Consider the following 25,315-nt stretch of genomic DNA (forward strand, 5'->3'; position numbering starts at 1 on the left):
TTTTCTGTGAGAAACAAATCAATCTCTTCCTTTCTGTTATCTATTTACTCTGTCAGGAGGAAATAGCTCTTCAAGAAAAGTGCTTTATGAGTACGCAGCATCGTGGTTCACATCTTTCTATCATAAATATGTGATTTGGCTTCAGTTTCTAGGAAGAAAATGGTTAGGAAAACAAGCAAATTATTACAGAATCGGTAGACTTATGAATCAAGTCATAGTCTCAGGAGGACTTCTTTTAAACAGAAACTAATTACTTCAGATAAAACCAATTGGCATTCTAGGAAAGTCTGCAACTAGGGGAAGGAGAGGGACCCTGGCCACAGGATTTCAGTGGCAAAGGGACTGTCTCCTAAATCACAGGACGTTCATTTCAAATCATTGAACCCTAAGGTACAAAATCAAAAACCCTAAGGTAGAAAAGGACACAAATCTTCTGAATTATAAAGATTTTCCCTGGGCGAAGGACTCCAGGAGCACACCCTAACTCCAGGCTTGTCCCACCAATCGGAGCCAGAAGGGCATGAAACTGCCCAACTCAGATCTCAGCTCTGACCACGGGGAGGAACGTGACTGCAAGGGGTATACATATAAATACTCCATATGCCTTCAAAAGGGGAGACGTACAGCCTACTTACATGATGATCCTCTTGATCGGCCAGTTACAGCAGTTTGATGACAAAAGCTATCAGAACCAAATTATAGGATGGTGTTCCCATCACTCAAGGGAACAAATCAGGTTAGCTGTATCAGAAAAAGGTTGGATGTAACTGCAGTCTTGATTACAGGGAAGCCCAGAGTCCCTTTCCTTATCCTCTGTCTCATTTCTCTGGTCACAATTCTTGTAATGCTTCCTTTTTTGTTCAGAGGTATCTTTCAAGAGTTGAAGGGTAACGGAGAAAGAGCAGAAAAAAACTGCTGACAGAACTCAAAGGCCCCGCCTGCACAGGAATACCAAACTGAGGAGGCACTATTATCTACCAAGCTTGCAGATAGCTTGAAGCTCTCCCCCTGAGGTAGGTCTATGCCATCCTCCTTCAGTAAGATCTCCTTCCTCTTCTAACATCCCCCTGGAACAAAACTCTCCCATGTATTTTACTTGAAAACCAATAGCTAGAGGTTTTTATTTATAACTTACTACATACCACAGTTCAAAACAGAAAATACAGTGGAATGGAATGCTTGAGAACAGAATAAAATTAGGTAATACACCTTCCAAAAAACCATGCCTCTCCCCAGAGATTTACCTCAGATCTGGTGACTAGCAGCTGTTGCTAAATCTCTCCTCTCCAGCAGCAAATATGAGCTTGAGCCTTGCTTGCATGACTACCAAGTATGTCGGAAACCAACAGGAAAAGGCAAAATTCTCAACACAAAGTTTTGTTTTGGAGTGAATAGGAATGCTAACACAAGTGACAAAAAGTCTTGTCCTCTTCTTACAGGGGTACTATCTGAACCACTGGTTAAAGTAACAGAACTGAAAGGATGAAAGGGCACTAACCTGAACCTTGGTGACCAGAAAGCTCACGAATTCTAGGTACCAACGCGTAGCTCTTGCATCCTGTAAGAGGAAGACTTGTCACATACCACTGGTACTGGACTGTCAGGCTAGCTGGAATGCTAACCAATCATAAAATAGAGATTTAACTTTGATTTCAGGAAAGTCCTATTGCTTGCCCAAGCCATTACTGAACAACCCAACTCTTCCCAAAGGTAACAAGGATGAGATCGAAACACTTAGGTTTTCAGAGGAGAGGACACAACAGAAGGTTCTTTTGCTCCTTCTGTACATGGTGACAATACTGTGGCTATACAAAGTAAATAAAGGCTAACTTTTACACTAAAGAGAATTATGTTCCCTCCCACGGTACGCAGGGCAAAAAAAATCTCTCTTCAAAATACAGAAGAGCTGATAGCAAAATGTAGCTCCGCCAGCACTAACATGCTAATCCTCCTGTTCTAGTAAAGGAAGAATGAGATGACACTTATCACCAACTTATATAGGACATAGACAAAAGCTCTGTCTTTTCTGTGGAGTGGTGGATTGTGCTAGTAAAATTTCCTGTTAACTAGACTGCTTGGAAGGCTCACCACATGGGAAAAGACCAGGACCCTGATTATAAACCCTTACTCAAGGAATGGAAAGTGCTCCATGTTACTTAGTGTAGTGAGGATCGTAAATTACACTCATATTACAGAGTTGCCAGACTGTCTAAATTGCACTGGGGCATTAAGGCAGAGACCTGTGTCATGATTATAGGGAGGCCATACCATTCAGAGTCATCTTCTCTTCCTCCATCTTCTGAGGCTTTTTACTTTGTCTCTTTGTTTGCTCAGACTTTCTTGTACGCTTTCTCTTTCTTGTCTATTTACTGTTGATGCACTGTAAGGCATAAATTCTTAAAAATATTTATCACATTTTTTATTAAAAATAATTATCACATTTAGGAACTTAATACTTACAGGAAAGACATGGAGGATGACTTGATAGGCACAAAAGTCACAAGGAACTGTCCCGACTGAGCAGCAAGCTGTTTTTCAGGAAAGCTCAGACTGGGCAGGAACTGGTCTGAATTCCACATACAAACATGGCTTGCACTGGCCAGGAAATCAGCTCAAAGAATATGGTTTACAGCCTGTATCCCAAAAAGGTTCAGAATAGGACAGAACTGGCCCAAGAGGGAAATGCTATAGTTTACATCGACTCCAAAGTGCTGGCATTCATTAGGAAGTCACTTAGAATAGTTTCTATAGTAAAGAATATTGTTCAAGCACATTGATACTAAAAATCAGAGGCTCAATATTAAGTTTATTCTGGTTATGGAGGCAACATACCAGTTTTTAATTCCACATTCCTAGTATGATTTCAATGTTCCATAAATATGTGGCCCACTAGACTTCTGGGCAGCAGGTATCAACATTAGCATATTCCACCAGCTCCTTTCAAACCTGTGAGAGCACAGGCTGCCAAAAAGAGTCCTGGTACTCTCCGGGGTTCTACTGCTAACATCTTTTCTAGGAGATAAAATGAAAGTTATAGTCCCCAACCCTCAAGGTACTGAGCACTCAAGACCTTGCAGGAGGATACAGCATTGAAACTGATAGGAATGGCTCATATATGCAAATGTGAATGGCATGGGCATACTGTAATTCTTTGCTGTTTATTTGGCTGCCCAACTGTGAATACCTGTCTTAGGACAAGCAGTTACATGGTTGTTACTGCCAGCACAAGGCAGGTGGTGGGAATGTGTGGCTGGGGTGGGACTTCCCCTTTAGCAATAGTCCACAGGGGAACTAGCCTAAGTGGCAATGGAGCCACATCTCCAGAGACAGGCTCTCTTCTGCAACACAATGCACACTAGAAAATATGGGTGGAGAACTCCCACTTATGGCTCCCTAACTCTGGAGCTACTCTAGGCCCAGCTCCAGCCCAAGGTAGGACAATCAATCATTGCAGAGTGGTGGCGCAATGGAAAGGTTCAGCTGTGCCCTCTTCCCTTGATACATTGCCACTATGAAGCAGTTTCAGTTGTTTCAGACTCTGGCTTGTTCTGCACCAGTCTGCCACAGAGATGGAGCTCAAGTCTTTAGCTTTGAATCTGCAGTACTAAAAACACAGCTTAGAAAATCCTTTATGCTTTTTCCTCATTCAAGTAGTCTTATGATACTGGACCTCTGAGTGACTCATGCCTTAAAGTGTAAGTGAGAAGACACAGATTTAATGTAATCAGTTTGGGCCCAGAATCAGTGATTGTGCTGAACTCAGCACAGCACAATCCTTGTCCATGGGGGCTCCTTGGTGAAACCCCTGGGTAAGTACCTAGGGGCAGTAGGTGGAAGTTAATAAGATGTAGGCTCAAGTTGACATTGTTCTCTCAGCTACACAGGTGAGACTGTGAACTCAAGGTTAAAGAGAGGAGTTTACATGGAGAAACATTTTACTGTCCAAAACCTGTAAATAGTAATAAGGACTCAAATAAAGAGAAATATAATTCTGACAGTTTAAACCATGCACATCCCGACGCATTAGTTCCCCCCTCCCCCAAGAAGAGTTCAAAATTCACATTAGCTACTACAAATTACCACCAGAGCCAAACACAAATGCTAGCAGCTGGAATCATTTTTATTCTAAATATCACTGACATCCTGTTTTATAAAAACATTCAGAGGGACAGAGCACTCACTCCAACCAAGCTCATTCAGGAGCTATTATACTCCATTCACCTGTTCTGCAAACTACATGTTCGTGCAAGTGTGTTGTGCCAACGTTAGTTTTTGGGTTGACGTTGTTTATTGGTGCCAATACCTTTCTCTTTCTTTGAGGTGATAATACATTGTCTGCTCTGCTATTGCTTTAGGCTAAGGCTGAAGTACTGCCAGGAGCACGGGCACTTGTTGGAGAAAAGTCTGGCTTCTAAGACCAACTTGATTCATTTACATTTGATTCATTCACAAGTTAAAGTTGAATGATATTCCTAAGAGTCCTAACTGTTATTTGGTAAGTCCTAAGTTTTTTTCTACAGTGTGCACAGTTTCTGCAAGATGTCATTTCTTAGGGGAAGTCCTGCCCTCTTACCAAAGTAATGGTTTAAGGAGCCAAAAGATTGTTCCTGCTACCTAAGAATTTGCCACTGAGGAGGGAAGATAATTGAAGGATTTTGTTTTTTAAAATCTTCTCCAGACTGTGACAGAACAAAACTTATTTTTGTGTAACATAACTTATTCAGAGACCTGGGTATTATCATAGATAAAGTTCACTGTAACAAGAAATGAGGATGAAGAGTAGAATACAGAAAAGGCTGGTGATATCCCACCTTTATGTATGTATTTGCAATGCATCGTATAGTACCAGCTGCCCTATGTCAAGCACTGTCCTGGGGGAGGCAGTATCAAGAACAATGAGAATGATCGAAAGTTTTAGCTTACAGATAAACTGAAGGGATTGAAAAGCCCTGAAAACACTTTTGCCTTACAAAACAAATTAAGAGTCTATAAAAAAAAAAAAAAAGGTACAGATCAGTTTAGTCCCTTCTGTTCTCCCCAGCTCACGCTGCAATAAGCTACAGAACATTCCATAGCTTTCAGAAATAAGAAATATCATCATTTTTTTTCCCACATGTAATGTTTCACAATCTAACTACAAGAAGTGATTCAACTCAAGGTCAACAATATTCTGTTAGTCTCATTAGCAAAAACACTGACAAGGCTAAGAAGTTTCATGTGTTAAGGTTTAAGCTGATCTCTACACATGCAAGACACAAGAAAATCAGAGTGGGTTATCCTGCACACTACAGTCTTCTTGCATTTGGCCTTGAACCATCTGATATCAGTCACTTCTAGAGACAAGAAGTCTGAGCAGGTGGATCAGCACTACCCTTCGGTGATCTAGCTGCAGTTTGACAGTGATGAACCAGTTGAAGGGTCTCTTGAGAACCGCTGTTCTCAACAGCTTTCTGTTCCTCATGCCAAACCAATTCATCCACATCATTAGATGCCACAATCATGCCCAAAGAGGCACTTCTCTTTCTTTTTCCAGGACCTTAAACTTTCAAAATACATGTTCTGGAGGTTGAAATTGTGCATACTTGTTCTCTAAGAACAAATTAGGCTTTTGTTGTGAAGAAAGTATTCTTGGTAATTAGAAGCAATAGTTTGGATTTGGGGAAGGGGGGGAGTTTGGAAACTCAAATTACACTTTTTTTTTTTTTTTTTTTGAGTAAGCACACAAGGCACTTAGAAATACAGCTACAGCACAACAAATGCTTAGAACTCAAACATCTGGGCAGGCGGTCAACAGCTATGCCTACACTTAGCAGCCCTGTTGGACATCCAGAATGCATACCAGTGTTATGCCTGGCTTCTTGTAAGCTTTACTTTAGATTATCAAGTCAGTGTATTCAGTTGCCACAGCAACAAGAGTAGAAAGAGAATAGAAAGAGAATTCCTCAACTACAGATGATTAATACATGTTTTATTCTGCTTTTTTCTCTGCCTGGTCAGGTAATTCTTAATAACACTTTTTATTCATAAAAGTTGGGATGTACAGCCTGCAGAATTTTTTGAAATAATGTTTTCTTCTTGGCAAGCATCATATCTAAAGTAGTATTTAAACAAAAGTTAGTATTTTCCTAAATGTGATTTTTTTCCCCCACTGATGTTTTAACATTAACACAGGATTTTAACATCTTTTCAAGTTGTTTGTGCAAAGGATATTTTCTAAGGCTAGCCTATTACTGAAATGATTAATCATTGCTGACTCTTCCTCCTAGTCGAGAAGCTTCACTCAAGAATCTCAAAGCCTCACAAAGGGAGACTTCATACCCATGTTGCAAATAGCTAAAGATAAATAAATATTACTTGCTAGCCAAACAGTAGCAAAGAGAAAGAATCCACTCCTGTCCAATTGGAAACACTCTCATCCTTCTTTAAACTGTCATTTTTCTTTTAATGGTAACATGATTAAGGGTGTAAGATGAGATCTGTATTTGCTAATGTCCCTGTAGATGTACCCTCAACATCTGAAAATCAAATACCCAATGTTACAAACCAAACATGTGAACTTATGAGCAAATATACAACAGAAGTTTAGAAAGGTAAACAGTTGCAAGAAGAACACAGTAAAAATCTGTGTGGAAAAGGGGAAGTTTTTACATGTTCTGAAATATTGATAAGTTCTCTCATCTCCTCATTTTCTGTAGGAGTGTCTAACTACTCAAACCTTGTGCATATTTGATGCTCCTAATTAGGCACCTTCTAGAAAAGGTATAATTTTTGCTAAGGACCTCAAGGAAAACATTGGGGGGAGGGAAGGGGGAGGAAGTATTTCATGTTTACTAGTTATCAAAACTATAAAGGAAAAAGACAGCAAAGGCCCTGCAAGTGGAAATCAGTAAGAACTCAAGATTGAAGGATAAATTGAAAAAATCACCTATAACGTGGTTATTTTAATTTTCATTGTTCTTGTAATAATCCCTTTTAACTAATCCTAATCATGTGATAATTCACTTGCTACATTCAACCCCATAGGATTCTTTTGGGTTTGGCATGAAAAAGAATCATCAGTAGCTCACAAGGAAATACAAAATATGCTCAAGAGACAGCCTGCAAATTTCAGTAACTTGCTATAGTCATAATCACACTTGCCAAATTCCTGCATTTGAATATGACGCCACAGTATCAATGTAACTAAATGCAAGCAAGGCTGCTAGACATCTGCTCTTTTTAATTTTAGGGACTGAGAGATAGGTAAAGAAAGATATCAGTAAGTCATTGCAGTTGTATTTTTCTCCTAGAATATTTAAATTTCTGTGCAACTGTACCAAAAAAAGTATTATGCTAAATCTCAAAATTATCTAGGCTCCAATAGGCTTTTCACTACTACAATCTTCTAGCTGGAACGTAACCTTTGCGATTCTGAAGCAGTGATTGTACTCTACCTCATTTATGCTCAAAATCTCTGCTAGGGATCAACAACCTATTGTGTGGCTGCACAACTTTTGAACGGGGAATAAAAAAAATACAGTTAAGTCTGTTGTTAGAAATTCAGCAGCAGCAAGATGATGCCTCTGAAAGCGGCTGTCTGCTACCTCTTCTCAAGACTAAGAATAGATTTCAATATAAAACTAGCTAAAGTTTAAATCCACTCTCAGCTCCTGTCCTGCTTCACGCTATTCACCTTGGGGTGTCTGGTACCTATGCCGCATGTTTCCAATTCCTGCCATACCCAACTACCCATTTTTAAAAGGGACTTTGTTGAATGTGAATTAACAGTCTGTGCTATTTATTTACAGAGACATCTAATCTACTTCAGAATTAAAGAATCTGGTAAAGAGATGAGAATCCGGTACATGAGCGAGAGAGAGCTAAGAGTGAATAAATGCTTTATGTTTCCAAACCTTCATCTGGTTTGAATCACTATTACTAAACCTGACCACTAAGCATTTGCAAGGCTCCATCCTACCTGAACTCAGAAGCTCTATGTCAAGATTGATGAATATAGCTTAACTCCAGTAAGCCTTAGAATGTAATACAGAAATTGGGTTTAAAAATAATTGAGAGCTACATCATGTCTCTTACCATTGTAAGCGCTTCTCCGACTATCATTTCTCAAACTGGAACTCACACATTACTCCACTGATAAAGAGACCCAAGACATTGCTTTTCAAACTAGGAAATGGAAAGGGATGCCAAGAGTCAGTAAAAATGCCGAGAATTCAGGCTGATCTCCAAAAGACTCGTTCACCAGCCCCAGTTAACTATTTTCCCCAGCAAATCTTGAACTTCTCAGAAATAAACATGACTCACAATATGCAGAGTCGAAAGCACCCTGGGAAAATTTCAATCCCTAAAATAGGTAAAGAACTTATTTCCACAGTTCAGCAGTTCCTTTAAGAAAGGATGTGAAAGCTGGACCCTTACCTATTCCCCTAAAAGTTACTCAGCAGGTAGAAACTTACTAAGTTTCACTGCCCATCCTTTGATACGGATTCAGCTTTTGGCATGCGTCTTCTGGTACAGGACTTTGATCCAAACCATCACAGGTAAAAATCTTCTTTTGGATACTCTTGCCATGCCTACAGGTATTCTGCTATTCAAATCTCTAAAATTAATAGATATTCTCAATCCTAAATTGCAACTTCAAAATACTTCTACAGGAGATTATCTTTTTAATATTTAAAACAAAGTTTAGTCAGAAAGGAAATGTGCTTTATAACTAGTAAAAAGGTAACTAAATTCTCTACACTGTGTATTGCTTTTACTAAACAAATAGATCTCAGATGTGCTTTTCATAATTTTCATATATAAAAACTACAGAAGAATAAAACTTTAAGTAAAGCTTTGTACAGAATACATTGTCATTAATCATGGCATAGCATGTTCCTAGTTATTCCACACCAAGCTCAGAAGTCAGAAGCGTGCAACCTGAAGCTTTAAAATTAAAAAAAAAAGAACACACACTTCTGATCTTTGCAATTCCAAATCATTTCTAAGATTCTTGACTCTTCAGTAGCACCTAGCTTTCACTCATATGTGAAGTCACCTAAGAGGAGTAACGGAGTTACAATCCTGTTGGTCTGATATTGGGACATTCAGCATCTAGCATCTCCATGGGTATTTATTACATGATAAATTAAATTACTAAATGGAAATTTTTCCAAATTAATCTTTGGGTAACTTAAAAACACTTAGTTAAGGACAAGACAAATTTAAATTATAAGGTATTTTCCCCAAACAGTGATTTGGTGCTAACATGCAGAGTAACACTGATTTCACAATTAAATTAGTGCAGCTTTTAGAACACTTGCAAACCACAGCAGTATATTTTCTCTTGATTATTTAAGTACCATTTTCAGGGGATATGGCAGTTAAAATCCAACTTTTACATATTAATATCTTAAAAGACTGCTTTAAAATAAAATGTAATAATACTAATTACCATTTACTTTTTGGTAATTATTTCATTATAGCCACACTTGATTAAACTAAACAAATGACAAAGTTCAGAATATGACGAATGACTGACTATGCTTTTGAATTATTTCAAACAGGCCTCTAAAGAAAAAAAAAAAAAAAAAACCACCCCTACTTCTCCTTAACAACTAAATTTAAAAATCTGGGATAAATCTATTCAAAAACCCAAACCACTAAGTTGCAAAAAACCACTAGCAAGAACAAGCTTTTGGAAAGACACAGTGGTGTGATTACATCTTGAAATTTGAGATTTTACAGCGTTTCCCTTCATTGTTGCAAGGTAATTCACTTTTATACCTTTTTTTTTTTTTTAAAACCACAGCAGAACATTTTTTTTTTAAAATCACATGTCCAATTCAGTGATTACCCATGCTTACTCTAAATGCCAAACAAGTTACAGAAAGTGGGACCAAGACTATAGTACATTACAAAATGTAAAACAAGGTTAACAGATATGTCTTCTTTATGAAAATACATAAGAAGGGTTTTAGGAACTTAACTATTATTTCAATAGTTCATGTTATGAAATGTTTTCTCCTCCCTTCCAGAGGTCTGTGAAATAAAGTGGTAAACATGTTCTCTTCAGTGTTCAGCTCAGTAGGAGTTCAATCATAAAAACTAAAACATTGTACTTGCATAAATATAAAAACACATGATAAAGCAAAATATTTTTAATTAGTAAGCCAATCTTAAATAAATTCACCTAAAAATTAACAGAACAAGAAGCTGTGTTATTTCTGCAGGGATTCTTACTTTTTAGTATTTTTTAATAGTCAACTTCATTATCTAACTTGGGACAAAACAATTCATCGTTTTGCACTCAACAATTCTGCACATTGAGCTATGTCTTTTTTTAGTTACATTTTTACATTTTCTTTACAAATGTAACACTTATGTACATTATAGATTTTCTTTCTACAGTTCATGTACTTTACTGAAACTCTACAACTTTCACAGGGAATTTGTTGAAGTCTTTAGTAAATATGAATCATTTCTTTTAAAAAGAAATTCATATAAATCAACATACAGCACTGCCCTTTGACATCTCTGACGGAGTTCGAACATGGAAGGGCTACCATAATAAATGTAAGAAAAAAGGCTTTATCTAATTGTACATTTCATTAAGAAATATCATCCCACATAGCTACATAAATTCACCAGCTTGCAATAAACAGAGCACCATACCGCTGCACTACTGGAAACGTGTATAAACCAATTTAAAGTTTACTAGTGAAACAGCTTCCTCACTCCTATCACTTTTAGACTGAAGCAAATCTGCAAAATTCCACTGGAAATGTATGCTTTTCCATTAGCTGTAAAGCTTCTGCAACAGTGTTGGTCACTATATATTGTGAAGAACAAACACCCACTTTTGTAACTTCCAACGTGCTTCTCTCTCAGCCAATGCTTCTATCTGAGGTCAGAATTTTTCTTCTGGTTTATTCCTCCTTCACTTACAAATCTGCTGTTGAACATGCAGTAAGAATTCAAAATAAGAGAAAGCTGCTTCTGTCCGATCTTCAATTAAATGCTGAAAAAAATCTGTTTTGGCAGGATTCTCATCTCTGAAAGAAGAGAGGAAGGTATTTCAGCCAAACATTGAACAAAATCCACTGTAAATTCAAGTAGAGGCAGAAGCTCTAATGAACTGCTTATCGTGCTTTGAAGTCTGGATTCAGCTCAAAGATAACAATGCAAATAATCCACAGTTAAAAAACACCTTTACTAGACTGTCAAACAACAGTGCCTTTTTAAGTATAGCATAGTATAAAAAGTGGGTGAAGTATCATTTAAAGTATCTTGTAGAAATACAAAAATGGAAATATAAAAACTATTTTGTTCTGGAAGTTAGTGATTACGCTGACAGTAACGAAATCTGAACAAGTTAAATTTAAAACCTGATAGAGATTAAGAAAAAACAGAAAATTTGCCTCTCTGGTTATATACAATCTCATTTTTTTCTTATTTGAGAAGAGAACACAGGAAGAATAATGACACGTCAAAGACCTAGCATCCAAAAATTCCTGCCCCAGCAAAAACCTGTTGGGGCACACACTCTCTTCTACACTGGTTTAGTACAATGGCCAGTGAAGCCCTGCTATTTACTATGATCTCTCAGCACTACTTGCAAGTCAAGCAGCAGCCACAATGCCAACAGCTAGAGAAGAACTTCAGTCCTATGTTTAAACTTATTCTTTATCTAAGTCAGAAGTAGTCACCGTACTCTCTAGCTATGTCATCTAGAACCGTGATCTCCATCAGATTCAGTAAACTGAGTACTCTAGAGAACGAAAAACAAAAAGAACATTTAAGTATAAACATTTTGCAGGATTTAAAGTTCTTTAACCAGGTCAGGGCTTGAAAACACTTCAAAAACCACACTATATTTATGTCATAAATCACCTGTTGTCCTATGAGGCTCAACAACAATTATACTCAATTATCACACCATCTACAAGTCACTAAACTTACCTGAATTATTTTAATCTAGCTGATTTTTTTATATAAAAAAATAACCACTGTTGCTAAGAAGCTTCAGATAACAGCACGTATCAGTTGGAGAGGGGATGGTATTCAGTTTCTTCTGGGACAGATACCCCCACTTTTCATCGATGTCTATTGGAAACTATAAACTCAGTTTCCCAATAATTACTAGTATCTCACATCAATACTTACTTTATTACTTGAAGAACTGGACTTAAAGGTCTACTGTCTCTAAGCCAGGATATAAAAGACCGTGTCCTTTCTGAAGAAAGCGCATCTACCTCAGGAAGCTGTGTCTGGTTGAAGATAATTGAATAATTATTAAATAAATTATTTAGAAAAAAAACAGATCCTGATAGTCATGACATGACCTAAAGACAAAACAGTCCCAATTTCTGTTTTAAAAATTACCTACCATTTATTATTTTCTCTTCAGCTTAAAATACCAAAATTCTGTAATATCTGTTCTGTAGGAAGTAGTACACCCTTAACTCAGAAAATGCCTTTTAAGTGCAACACATTTTAGAAAGCAGACTGATTTTAAAGTTATCATTTCAAAGCGCTGCTTTCACAGTTTTCCTGCCTTTCTCCTTCCCTATGCACCAGGTTCCTTTATGTTGCCTTTTGCAGCACTGAAAAGACGAACAAAACACTAAAAAGCAAGATCCGAATCAAAAGTGAAGTTCAACACAAGGATTGATTGACTATTTGGGTTAGGGAATGAACAGGAACAAAAAATTAAGTTTGCTTTAGTCACTCGCTGACCTATGTATACCGACTCTTAGACTTACAGAAACCTTTAAGACAATTAACATGAAATAAAAAAATCTGACTATAGACTTAAAACTAGTTCTGTTGCTGCCTTTGTAGTAAATGAATGGAGGAATTATAATTTAAAAGCAAAGATGACAACTTACATCTATGTTAAGAGGTTTTTTCCCTTCTTTTCATTATAATAAACACTATAGAACCATTAAAAAGCTACCATCCTTTCTTTATCCAAATTCACCCTCTGCTTACAGTGATAAGAAACTGTCATCTAATACTACCAGTATTAGATCAGAGGGGACAGTTTTAAATTGCTAATGCAAGCAAATGGTGCAGCCCAACTTTATAGCAGTCTTAATGCTCACCACACGCTCTTACCTGTTTTCACAATCGCCACTTTTCATTTATTTTTCCCCTTCACGCTATGCAAGTGTTATGAGCAGGAGATAGCGTCCTATGTATTTCCACAATGCCTAACACATTTTTGGTACTATCTGAATATAATCATTCAATTCAGAACTTTTGCAGAGTATCTTAACAGGGTCTCTCCTCATCTGCCACTTGTTAATATTTTGGAATCGGCTTCCACAGAAGAGGAAGTCTTCTTGAATTACTGCTCCATTTTACACAGAAGATTATAGATAAGGTTACAACATAAAAAAATCCTCCACCGAAGCACACACTGAAGGGCTCCAAAATTCTAATAGCTGAAAGAGTTTCTCTTTTGAACACTGACTCAGGCTTGGAATCTAAGAAAAACTTAACTGCCATCCTTTAACTACAGACCTATCCCCTCATACCATAGATCTGGTATCTTAAACCAACTTCAGAGAACCTAAAGCTTCTGAAAACCATCACATCAATAACATAAGTGTTTTAGTTAAGATTAAAGTTAAGAGAATGAATCCAAAAATTAGCTAGGAAATGTCATCCTATTGGAAATGTCATCCTATTCTCATGAGCCCAAAAGCATTTCCTAAAAGGATTAATAAAAGCAGTTATATGCTTAAATATTTTTTGGCATTCAAGGGATATTTACACTCTTTTCTTAAAGATGTCTGACAACTATCTAGGGACTATGGGACTGGCATGAAATTAGTAGGTACATAATAAGATATACTTAACTCAGTTACATAATTGAAAACTGAAAATGCAGAAAAATATGGATTAAATATAGATTCCAAATGTAAGCACGATAAAGCACAGCTCATTAAAACACTCACCATCTTCTGTGGTACTGATGCATAGTTTGGGTATCCAAGAACGTCTTTTATGAAGTTATCACAGTTTTTTCCAACCCAAATATAAAATATCTGTAAGAAGTCAGAATCAGTTTTAGTAAAGGCCTTGCACACATTTTCAAGAAAGAGACAAGTAGCGATGTAATTGGAATACTACAAAAATACACCTTTTATCCAAATGAATCACCTGATAGCTCCAGTTGCAATTTACATATACATCTCTATATTCACTATTTGCACTTATTAATGCAAATTATTTGCACATTTGACTTATTAATACATTGGCACCATCTAGAGTAAGATCAATCCAAAAAGTTACAGCGGAAATGCAAATACTGAAAGAATAAGGATCCAGGACTCATCTATACTGGAACAGTTAACACAGTGACTTCCCATGTTACCTCCTAAAATAGAAACCCTAAACTTTTATAAAGTCACACCACTGTGTCAGCTACTGCACACAGACGTCCCACTCTAAACAAGTTAGAGGAAAGGAACAATTATCAATACACATTAAAGCCATTATTTCAGACATCTGGAGACAGAAACTAGTCTGACACTCATGCTCAGGCCCTGAACTCATACAAGCTTTCAAGCACTTTCTTTCTAGACTGCCATTAGAGTAGCATAATGTTTTATTCTGTTAAGTGTGTTTTAGAGTATTTTCTACTATCTCCTTCAGTTGTATCACAGATTTTCTTCTCTCCCCCACAATTCCCTCATTCTTGCAACTCTTAGTTCACATGAGCCACAATCATAAAAGTATTTATGTGTGTGAATCTTTTCAGTTATGCACAAATAAATGAGAAGTGTTTTGCTAGACAAACTCTAGCACTTACAATTTCATAACCATTCAAAAAAGTTTTGGAGAAGGAAATTCATTATTTCCAGAAAAAAAATCTTGACATGAACTCTTCATATATTCTGATAAGTCTAACAAGAAAAATGAACCTCTGAAGGCTTAATATGCAACCTCAATTACAGACATTCCTCTGATCAAAATATGAAAGCTTTTCACTGGAACATGAATTACTCCTAGGTTATCAGGAATACTGATTCACTACACTATTAATGTTGAGAGTTGGCTGCTTTTAAGCATTCAGCATGCGTCACACTTATTTTGCAAGAGGAACACACGAAACCAGTAACTTACCGAACCACAATCCATAAGAAAAGCTCCTTCTCTTGTCAGCTTCTCTGCAGATAACTTCTGAAGAGGTGGCTGAGGAACAACCTTGTCGTTTACATGTATTGCACTCTGTAATAAGCAATAATTCTCATAACATAAACAAATCACAATTCAGTAATTTTATCTTAACCAGGTACGATTAAACTGGGAAAAAAAGCTTATACTGACAGCTTGTGGATTCTCACATAACAAAATGCCATCTTTAGCTTCAAATGATCACCTAAACTAATCAGTTCTAGAATGTATTTAACTTAAAGCCTCCTTCATTACCTAAACGAGAATAATGCAAGTTCATTTAACCTGTGCATGCGTTTCTCATCTAACAGACACTAACCTCTTCCCAGAAGTCTGATGTCCTATACTTAAGGAAAACTTTCTACGATCAGCCATACCAACCTTAGCATGTTTGTCACTGCTTTCCATTTCACTAGAAACGCTGTGAGAGTAGAAAAATGTCAAATTCTACTCCCAATAAGAGTTTACTATTTTACCACATGCTAACAACAAAAGCTCCACGATGTAACATCCTGCCTGAAGCAGAACAGGTAGCTAAAAATACTCTCAAACTAATATGTGCGTTTGTCCATAGCATTAAGCTTGATCTAAACAAACAATGTCTAGACCAGCGAGATAATAAAAAATAAATAAATAAAATTTGTATTATTTTGGATTAAAGCAGATTGTGACAAGGCTGCTTCCCCCTTCAACATAAAAATAGGCTGAATATCCATTACGAATCTGTGAAATATGATATAAGGAAAAAACAGGTAAAGAGACCAACTACGTCTTCACTCAAATTGAATTATGAGATTATACACACACACAACCCCAACCCACTAAGTTACAAATTCCATATTATAACGCAATAAATTAGAAGTTTATTGGGACCTATGCATAATGATGAAAGTCATCTACTTGTCCACTTGGAAAAATTCCAGGCTATATTCAATTTTCACAAGTATCCAGTGTTAACACTTTGTCATACAATTTAAGATGAGAGTTGTAAGTTCATTTCAGTAGGTCAAAATAAGCCTCATTTTCTGAATTCCGTAAGAAAATTGGCCTGACAACCTTTGGTAATAAAACTGGATATCCCCGAGAGAGTGCTCATTCTTCACAGCTCTCACGCACTGAATACAGTTTTTCCGTACCAATACCACAAAAACTTAAGAGTTACTGAAGAAGTTAAATTCTCAAACAGTGAGGAAAAAATAAAAGTATAGAAAGATTGATTAACGAATTCCACTGAAGTGCAGTGATTTTAGATTTGCATATATAAATTATGAAATACTATAAAAGAAACTTTGAAACTACAAATAGCTTAGAGTTGTGCTGAACAATGCCAATTGCCAGATGAACTACTCAAATTACTACGCAATTTTGTATAACACTTAAAAACAAGTTTCTAGACACACTTCTTCAAAGCTATTGTTAGGGCTGTAAATATGTATGACTAACAGACTAATGATGACTTAAAAACACAACTTATTTTTGCAGTGAAAACCAACTTTGACCCTAAATGAAATTTCATCTTGTTACTATTAAAAATACATCCATCTTCTAGGTTACCTCCCCGCTGAAGGGAAAAGTTAACAACAATGATTTTTGTATATCAAGTTCTTCCTCCGTCTGATCATGACGGCCTGGAAGTACGATCTTATTTCATCCACACCAGTAAGAGATCAAAGTTCATTATTTCAGACAACTTCATCCGGTTTTAGAACATAAAACCTGGAATTCCCTACCAAACCTATTTCATCCATTTCTCCCAGACTGTTCTAAAGCACAAAAAATACTGGTTATGCATCTAATGCATACAGTTTTCTCTACTTTCTTTATATAATAAAAAAAGAATATGAAAAATAGTCATTGAAACATGGTGAAGAAAAGTATTGTTTTCTCTTATTATACTACTATATATATGTAGTAGTATATATGTAACTCAAGAATTGAGAATTAATGATTTTCTTGATTTATGGAAAACACCCACTAAGTTCAATAATAACTTTTACATAAATTGCTACAGTACAACATTAGTTTCAAACACCCCACTAAAAACTAACAAAGTTATTAAAAAGGCTTCATACATCACCTCATCTATCAACTTGTCTATCCTGTACAAGTTGGGATGTATCATTTTCATCAGATAAACAAGAGGCTGACTCTTCATCTGGCACATTGCATATACACGATCATCCAAGCGCGTACTAGTGCCAGTTCTAAATGCTTTCTGTAAGAAAAGAATGTTGTTACTCAAATCAATCCTCTCTATTTTATGTCAGACCTAAACACTGTATTTCAGATTTCTTTAACATGTCAGGCAAAGATGACATCAGGCAAAGATGACAAAGTTTTTGTAAGGAAACGCATCTTATTGGTATTACATTAGAAAATCTCAAATATTTATATTACTTTAGAAAATTCCTAATCAAGTCCAACTTGAACACAATATACTTAAATATCTAACCCAGTCTCCTTCCTTATTGATGAAATAGAAGGATGACGAGGAAAAGAAAAAAAGTTTCTCTACTTTGTGAAAAATCTGTATTTGGCAGTGCTCGTATTTCTCTTTTTTTTTTTTGTCTTGAAAACTATCACTGGCCTGTGATACTTACTGATACAAAATAGCATTGAAATTAAGAGCTTAGAGTTAAAAACAAAAACTTCTGCAGGTAAGATGAAATCCAATTTCATATTTCTAACAATTAAATGGCAAGGTAAATACCTCCACATTTTATAGCAGAAACTAGGCTCTCATGAGACAGAATTTATTTTGTAACTCTCCTTCCTATGAGATCTTTCAGACCTCCTTTAGAAGCACTTGGTAAACAGTCACTGTTAGGAACAGGATAATGGAGAAGCCGCCCTATTCTGATCCAACTGATCCATCTGATCCAAAATGCAAACTCACTTCTGCAACAAAGCTAAGCAAGCAAGTTCTCTTATCTCTGGCTACTGTAAGTAATCTCATTTTGGTTTCCTTATACCCCTGGCTTTTTTTTTTTTTTTTAAATTGTTGTTAAAAATAATTTAAGAAACCCACTAAACTAATTTCCTCACCCCTTCTTACTTGTACTCTCCCTTTTCTATCATGAGTTGCAGTATGTATTAAACCTACCCAAAACACCTCCTAATCAATATATTGATGACTGCAGTCATCACTAAGCCAAAGAAAATAAATGATTATGATCAGATTTCTTACTGAACTTCAAAGACACTTTGTAATTAAAAAAAAAACAAAACAAAACACCTAACCTTGAGACATGAAAATCTTAAAATAATCTTTGAGAATTACTGATGACACAAACCCATGGTAAGCTCTCTTTTTATACTTAAGTATGCTTTTTGGTAATACAAATGAGGAAGTTATTAAAAAATTAAAAGTTGTAATTACTTTTATATGAACTATATCACTTTAGTTTCTGTAATAGATTTCATTATATTTCCATGGGCTCTCATTTTCCTTCTTGGTTCTTCAAAGTATGCAGCATGTGCATTGAAAAGTATTTGATTTGTTTTCTCTTTATAAAATAAATTTAACAAGTACGAGTAAGTGGCTTCCAACAATCATTTAAGCAACACCAATTAGTTGTCAAAATTTGAGAAATGTTAATTCTTACAATATTTATCTTTTGATTTTCACTGTAAAACAAAGTAACACAAAATACCAAAAATCAAAATCAAGTAAAAAAACTGTCCAGGCACTGATCATGTCATATACGCTAAACCATCCATCTCTGAGACTAGAGGACTTTCACATAAAAGAAGATAATCCAGTTCTCAATTTCAGAAAAGGGCTGACAGGCTAGCAGTGAACAGCTTGATCTAGAGCTGAAGAATTATCCAAAAATGGAGCAACTTGGAATCAAATATCAAAAAAAGAATCCTACTAGATTATACATACCTGTTTGAGAAGAGCCAAAATATACAATGGAAACAGCTTGAGGGAATTTGGTGCTATCAGCATGGACTGCTGCAGATTTGAGGCAGTTGACATATACGCTGACAAGGAGTCTACCACAGCATTAACTAAGGCATCTCTTGCATCTGAAAGACTAGATGAAACTGAGCGATCCACAGCTGTTGGATGAGAAGGATACAAGCAGCTACAAAACATGACTTCATTCATTCAAATAAATTTTCAAAATATTAGTTGTACTCTGAGGGGATATGTTAGGATTTTTAGAAAGCACAACTGTAGACAAATTGAAAATAAAATGATTTCCCTCAGTGAAACTCATTTGTATACTGCTTTTAAAAAAAAAATAAATAAAGTGGCTGGGCTCTATTCCCTAGTTCCCATTCTTAGGATTTAAATTGCTTAAAACTGTGGTATATACTCCTGCAACTAAATGCAATTAATGTTTTAAACTTTATAAAAATAACTTAGTTTTGGGAATAGCTATCTGCTGTCCTGCCTCCAAGACATGCATTTGCAGTAATTATTTTGGATTTTTTGCAGCAAGAAACTACTGCCACTGTTTCAATGGCATAATTAAGCTTAGAACAACAACTTAGGTTTAGTTTTTCTTTGCTGAGAAAGGGCTGCAAATCTTCTGGTTGGAGGAAGCCATCTACTGGAATGAATGCAAATTTAACACACGATACAGAAGTACTTCTTCAGACTACTGTACTACTACAGACTCCACCTGAAGATAAGGAAAAACTTTTTTACTGTGAGGGTGACTGAGCGCTAGAACAGGTTTCCCAGAGAAGCTGGGGAGTCTCCACCCTTGGAGATTCTCAAAAGCCATCAGAACACAGTCCTGGGCTACCTGCTCTAGGTGATTCTGCTTGAGCAGGGGAATTGGACTAGAAGATCTCGAGATGTTCCTTCCATTCCCAACCCCTCTGAGAAGTACTATTCACTTCCTCTAATCTGTTTATTTGACTATTAATATACAACATGGCATGTAGAAAAATGCTGCAGAGAGCGCTGTACACACCCAATGGCAGAGATCAACCTATGAAATGGCTGCTTGTGACACAACAGCAGTGGTACACAAGTACGGGATGAGTAAGAATCCTCAGCCCAGCAACACTAGGCAAGAGACATAAAAAAAAGATTGATGCACATCTCAGAGACGCTGTTGTCAGAAGTACTTTGTCTTTCAGTCTGCAGTGACTCACTCAACTGATTCATGCCATTTCTTAAGTGACCCTGGAAGGCTGAAGTTTGAGATACCAGCCAGCCACGGTGGTGATACACAAGGGTTTTGATCTAAGCATACTTTATAAAAGATGACTCTTCATCATTTTAAGAGCCTCTAGAGAGCAATACAAGAAACTTCCTTTAAAAGATTAAAGTAATTATTCGGACTACAGAATGTTTCAGTTAATAGTTTTAGCATGACTTCAGTTTCATCTTCTTCCCCATATAAAGGCTTCAGTGTATTGCAACCTTTTCCTACAATACCCAGGCTTCATTCATTGTGTTGTTTAAACACTTGATCACATTAAGAACATATGAAAATACGCTTTAATTTTCATTCCTGTACTCACCCATGTTTGCTAAGAGGCATACCACTGCTTGTACATCTGCTCCTGCATATACATCAGCCAGTGAATTGACTACGGGCAAGCAAAGCGTGTGCACTCGAATTCGCCGTTCACCTAATAAAAATACAAAGAAGTCACTACGCAACATCTCTCAACAGAAAGAGCTATATATATATATCTTCAATTGTCACACCGTATCTGGTCTCATTCAAAATGCATTTACTGTGTAATAACACACCAGTCATGAAATTGCAGTAACACCATGTACCATTCCTGTCTCTCAACGTTTTAATTCTGAAGTGCTCTTAAAGTAATCCACTTAAGAATTAGCACAAGTTCATGACATGACCTAGTTCAGTGTCCCGAAGTAAGCGTTTTGGATTCTACAGATGACAACATATAGACTTCCACCCCAAAATTTTGTGGCTTCCTCTACAACAGAGAAAAGCTGCTATTCTTTATGCCTACCAAACATACTAGCAACTAGCTCCAATCCATCAGATTAAGGGTCTGTGATTTTGATGGCAGTAGGTGCCAAACATAACATGGCAGGCCAACTAAGTAAAGATGTTTCAGCAAGACTCTTTTACTTAAGATGGAGATAAATTACGTTTTCCCATCCAAACAGATTCTATAAAGATTTACCTATGTGATTAACTGCCAGATAGGCACACTGACTTTGACAACATTTACTTAGGGAACAGAGATCAACAAGGGACCATAGAATTAACTATACAAACATTACCATTAAAACAAACAAACAAGAACAGCGGTGAATTCGTCTGAATTTATTCACCTTTGCTAGAAGTATACAAAAGAGCTGTTTGAAAACAAACCAAAGACGTGTCAGTCAGACTTTCCTCAATGGACATTTGTACAGCAAATCCAGCATCAGGATTGACATTGGCAAGTGACAATAGATCAGTTGATCGTACAAAAAAATTCCCATGAAAAGTGTGTATCGAAAGACCTAGAAGCAGATGAAATAATTCACACAGAGGAAGGTTAAAACAGCATGAAAAGCTCCTGTCGATAGGATAGTAGAAATGGTTATCCTAAATAGTAAGCAGAATCAATTACTGCATGAATCATTAGATGTTTCAGAATGATCTGAGAATTCATATCCAATTTTGGAAATTCCAAACTGAATGATGCCCTTACATTACACATTTCAATTTAGTTGAAATGAGTTAATGCCACTTAAGAAAAAAAAAAAATACACAGATATGCAAAGGCAAAAAGCTAATGCAATTTATTGATGTCAAGGCAGCAATTATCTTAATCTTCAGTGAAAAAGAAATTAGCAATGAGACATTTCAAGTTAAGATTAAGCACATCTGAAGCAACAGATAATAGGTTTACATCAACTTTCCATCTTTCTATGTATAGGTATTTATGGCATACCTTTTGTACATCGTATTCGCATAACTGCCTCAAATCCAATCTTCCTTGTAAGGTATCTTTTAAGGTCTTTTTGCAACTTTTCAGCCTGAGCAGGATTATGGCTATGATGGAAAGATGGATAATAATAGATACATCCAGCAGAGTATTTGGACATGCAAGCTGTGAAGGAGGGAAAAGACATGGTTAAGAGGTAAAACTGTAACATTTATTTATAAAAAAAAACCAAAGCCACTAGTGCTATTTCATAATCAGGTTAAGCAGAAAATATATTCAGGTCTTAAGAAACTTCTTAAAAACTCATTGTATAGAAGAAAAATAAAGACCATCTTAGTATATCACATGAGGTCAGGACACACAAATTAAATAACACCCATTCAACCTGAATCCAAGTCCCGCCTACATTCATCTTTTTCTTGACGCAACCCGCACCTATAAGACAAGGATGGCTAGCCCTGACTCCGATCACTGAAGATGACAGTAAGTCATTCCAACACTGAATTATCTAATTGTATACACACACTTACTCGAATAAGCTTCTTAATATTTTATGTACCTTTGGCAGCAAGTAGTGGGAACACACAGAAATACTTGCTTTCTGGTGTGCAGAGACAAATCTTGGTTTAAATATCAAAAGAACTGAAGGTGAGAACTGTGTTCCACCCTTATTACTAAACTTTACTCTTCCCTGCCATTTCACTGTTTCCCGCTCTTGAACAGAAGAGTACTTCCTAGTTTAAAATTGCCAAGTCTCAGAATAAACTGTTTTCGATACCATCAATGCAATATTCCTGCTCTTTACTGCTATCAGCTTCTAAGTCAAATCCTTTGCAGCATTAGCTGCATTTAAAAAAGTGCAAAAAAATCTACACGATTTAAGAACTCCTGAATTAGCACGTTTCCAAAGACGGACAAAATTGTGGAAGTGCTAAAGACGTGCATAAAGTATCCCTTACCAAGGGAAGCTAGATCAGAATATTGTGAACTTAAGAGGAATAAATCCACAGCAATCTGCTGGCCTGAACAGTCCAACGCCAACTTCTTATAAAAGTCTGTTGCTGGACCAAGATGCTGGACCACCTTTGGTGAACAAATTACATAGGACAAGAGTTAAAACAAAGATCATGCTCCCTTAAGACTTCATGGCACAATAAACATACTACTCAACGGCAAAGTATCAAAAAGTGTTTCTTTTAAACAATATTTTCTAGGCATTTCAAAACACAGGCAGAAATAATTTCTTCATGCTACACCTTCTTTCCATTTATATTTACGAGCAGTAACAATCCTCCTTTTTAAGGAAATTTATGTTCTCATACAAATAAATATTCAAGTATAACTATAAAATACTTACTGGATATTGTGTATTACAAGACCATAAAAATAATAAGAACTCATGTTGCAGGTCTGCTTAACAGACACACCTTGGTTCAAAGCGCAGGTTGATATAAACCAAGTCAGAAATATTTGCAACTACTTGGGCTTGTCAAGACAAACTGTAGACCAGAGGTCCAAAGAACAGCTTGTGTGCTTTGCAACAAATATCACACAAGCATATGTAAATTAGTGATCTTAAATGTATAAGGCAGACGTTTAGGATATTGAAAATTCAATGAATTACTGTGCACAAAACACCAGGAGTTGGTCTGCAGAACTATGCTAGTCAAAAAGACACTACCACTCCCTATTCTCTCTAATAAAATGAATAATCAAGTTTCTGTACCTTTGTGCTTGATCTTTGATTGGGATCTTCTCTGGAATGCAAAAGCCCTGCACCCAAAGATGGTAACTGAGTCTGAAATACAGATATCCGACCACCTGTTGGAGACATCAGTTTAAATGCAGCCTGAAGTGCAGGGCCCAATGCGCTGTGTGTTTCTCTTGTATTGGTGAACATATTTGGTAATGCATTCAATAGATCTTTTATCAGCTGTAAAATACATCGAAAGGCATTTCTGAGATTCTGCAAACTTGAGATACTTTGTATTAGTAAAAGGCTGTCATAAGTGCTGAACAATCAGCACCAAATATTTCCGCTTAGTTTCAACACAATGAGGAAATGATCATCATTTCAAAACCTATGATGCATCAAACAATGTATAATCTTTTTAATTAAAAAGCAACATTGGAATTGCACTTTATTAAAATAGATTTGAACTCAAAGTTTAAAAGGAACCTCTGTTTTGAATATTTATCTGTTTAAATGTAATGATATGTTTTTGAACAATCATACCTCTTTGCTTTCATGAAGATTTACAAGCAAACTATCTGGTGTGGGCAGGAAAATATCTGTAGGGAGAAGGGAAAATAGCATTTTTCTTTAATGAGAAAAAAAAGTTCAAATAGAAAGTTCGTTACCCACTGCTGTAAGAGCCACCAAATAAGGCCTACATTTTTGACATACATTATAGAAAAAAAATTACAGTCTATACAAAGCTTGCTTTGCTCAACACAAAATTAACATTTGTTTTTCACTCTTTAACCGCCTCCTGTTTTCAGTTAGCATAAGATTATTTTTGAATAGAGCATTCCCTAAGAACTTGGTAAAACTGACCTAACACCAAAATATTTGAGCAATTCTAATCTTTCCTCTGGGGAAAAAAGAAAAATCTTAAAAAGCTTCTCAGAAATTTAATTCTCATTTTCTTGTTACTCACCATCAATATCTGAGACAATCAGCATTTGAGGCTGAGATAAACCTTCCTGCAAGTTGTAAAACTGAACAGTGCTGTCAAACGTTATGAACCCTATTCTTGTTCTTGAATCTCCAGGCAGCCTGAAGCATAAAGAAAGAGTCAACTATTAAGGCCTAAATTTTAATTTCTCCCTCATAAGACACACATGCAAACACAGCCCCCACTGACATCAGCAGAAACCCAGTTCATGTATTCAGAGGTGAAGGGAATGGGAAAGAGCTTGAAACGAGGAAGACCCGAATTTGTGAATACAAATAATGTTTCTTGAGTATTTTTTGAAGAGGTAAGACAATGATATAGTTTACAAGCCTCTAGATATTGCTAATATCTAGATATTATTAGTGAAATAAGCATTCACTAATATACTGATGTTTATTTCTAAGACAGCTTAATAAGCTAATTTAAGCACCACAATACAATATGAAAGACGACAGTAGTTCTTCAACAGAAAACAGTGCATTTTGTGGTTTCATAAATCAAAAAACCCATTTTAATAGCATAGTGGCAGAATACTCGTAACTCTAAAACAAAAATCAATGTCTGTAAAACGCAACACACTTATATCTCAA

The 25,315-nt window shown here is 36.2% G+C and overlaps 1 protein-coding gene across 6 annotated transcripts in view; it reads right to left on the reverse strand.

Moving 5' to 3' along the window:
• Positions 1 to 4,102: 4,102 nt before the first annotated feature.
• SEC24B (SEC24 homolog B, COPII coat complex component) overlaps positions 4,103 to 25,315 on the reverse strand; it is a 50,726-nt gene continuing 29,513 nt past the window's right edge. For 4 of the 6 annotated variants that reach the window (XM_068941873.1, XM_068941875.1, XM_009689393.2 and 1 more), the window contains 13 exons: positions 24,708 to 24,826; positions 24,284 to 24,339; positions 23,774 to 23,980; positions 23,007 to 23,130; positions 22,054 to 22,212; positions 21,446 to 21,619; positions 20,653 to 20,763; positions 19,055 to 19,230; positions 17,243 to 17,380; positions 15,115 to 15,219; positions 13,944 to 14,033; positions 12,145 to 12,248; positions 10,200 to 11,033 (listed from right to left, as the gene is read on the reverse strand). In XM_068941873.1, the coding sequence (XP_068797974.1) occupies positions 10,919 to 11,033; positions 12,145 to 12,248; positions 13,944 to 14,033; positions 15,115 to 15,219; positions 17,243 to 17,380; positions 19,055 to 19,230; positions 20,653 to 20,763; positions 21,446 to 21,619; positions 22,054 to 22,212; positions 23,007 to 23,130; positions 23,774 to 23,980; positions 24,284 to 24,339; positions 24,708 to 24,826 (1,678 nt within the window). In that variant the 3' untranslated portion in view covers positions 10,200 to 10,918. Of the gene's footprint in view, positions 8,164 to 8,453; positions 8,597 to 10,199; positions 11,034 to 12,144; positions 12,249 to 13,943; positions 14,034 to 15,114; positions 15,220 to 17,242; positions 17,381 to 19,054; positions 19,231 to 20,652; positions 20,764 to 21,445; positions 21,620 to 22,053; positions 22,213 to 23,006; positions 23,131 to 23,773; positions 23,981 to 24,283; positions 24,340 to 24,707; positions 24,827 to 25,315 lie in introns of those variants that run through there. The other 2 variants (XR_011140878.1, XR_011140879.1) reach the window with 2 other exon arrangements.

This window comes from Struthio camelus, chromosome 4 (genome assembly GCF_040807025.1).
Source record: "Struthio camelus isolate bStrCam1 chromosome 4, bStrCam1.hap1, whole genome shotgun sequence".
Classification (NCBI taxonomy): domain Eukaryota; kingdom Metazoa; phylum Chordata; class Aves; order Struthioniformes; family Struthionidae; genus Struthio; species Struthio camelus.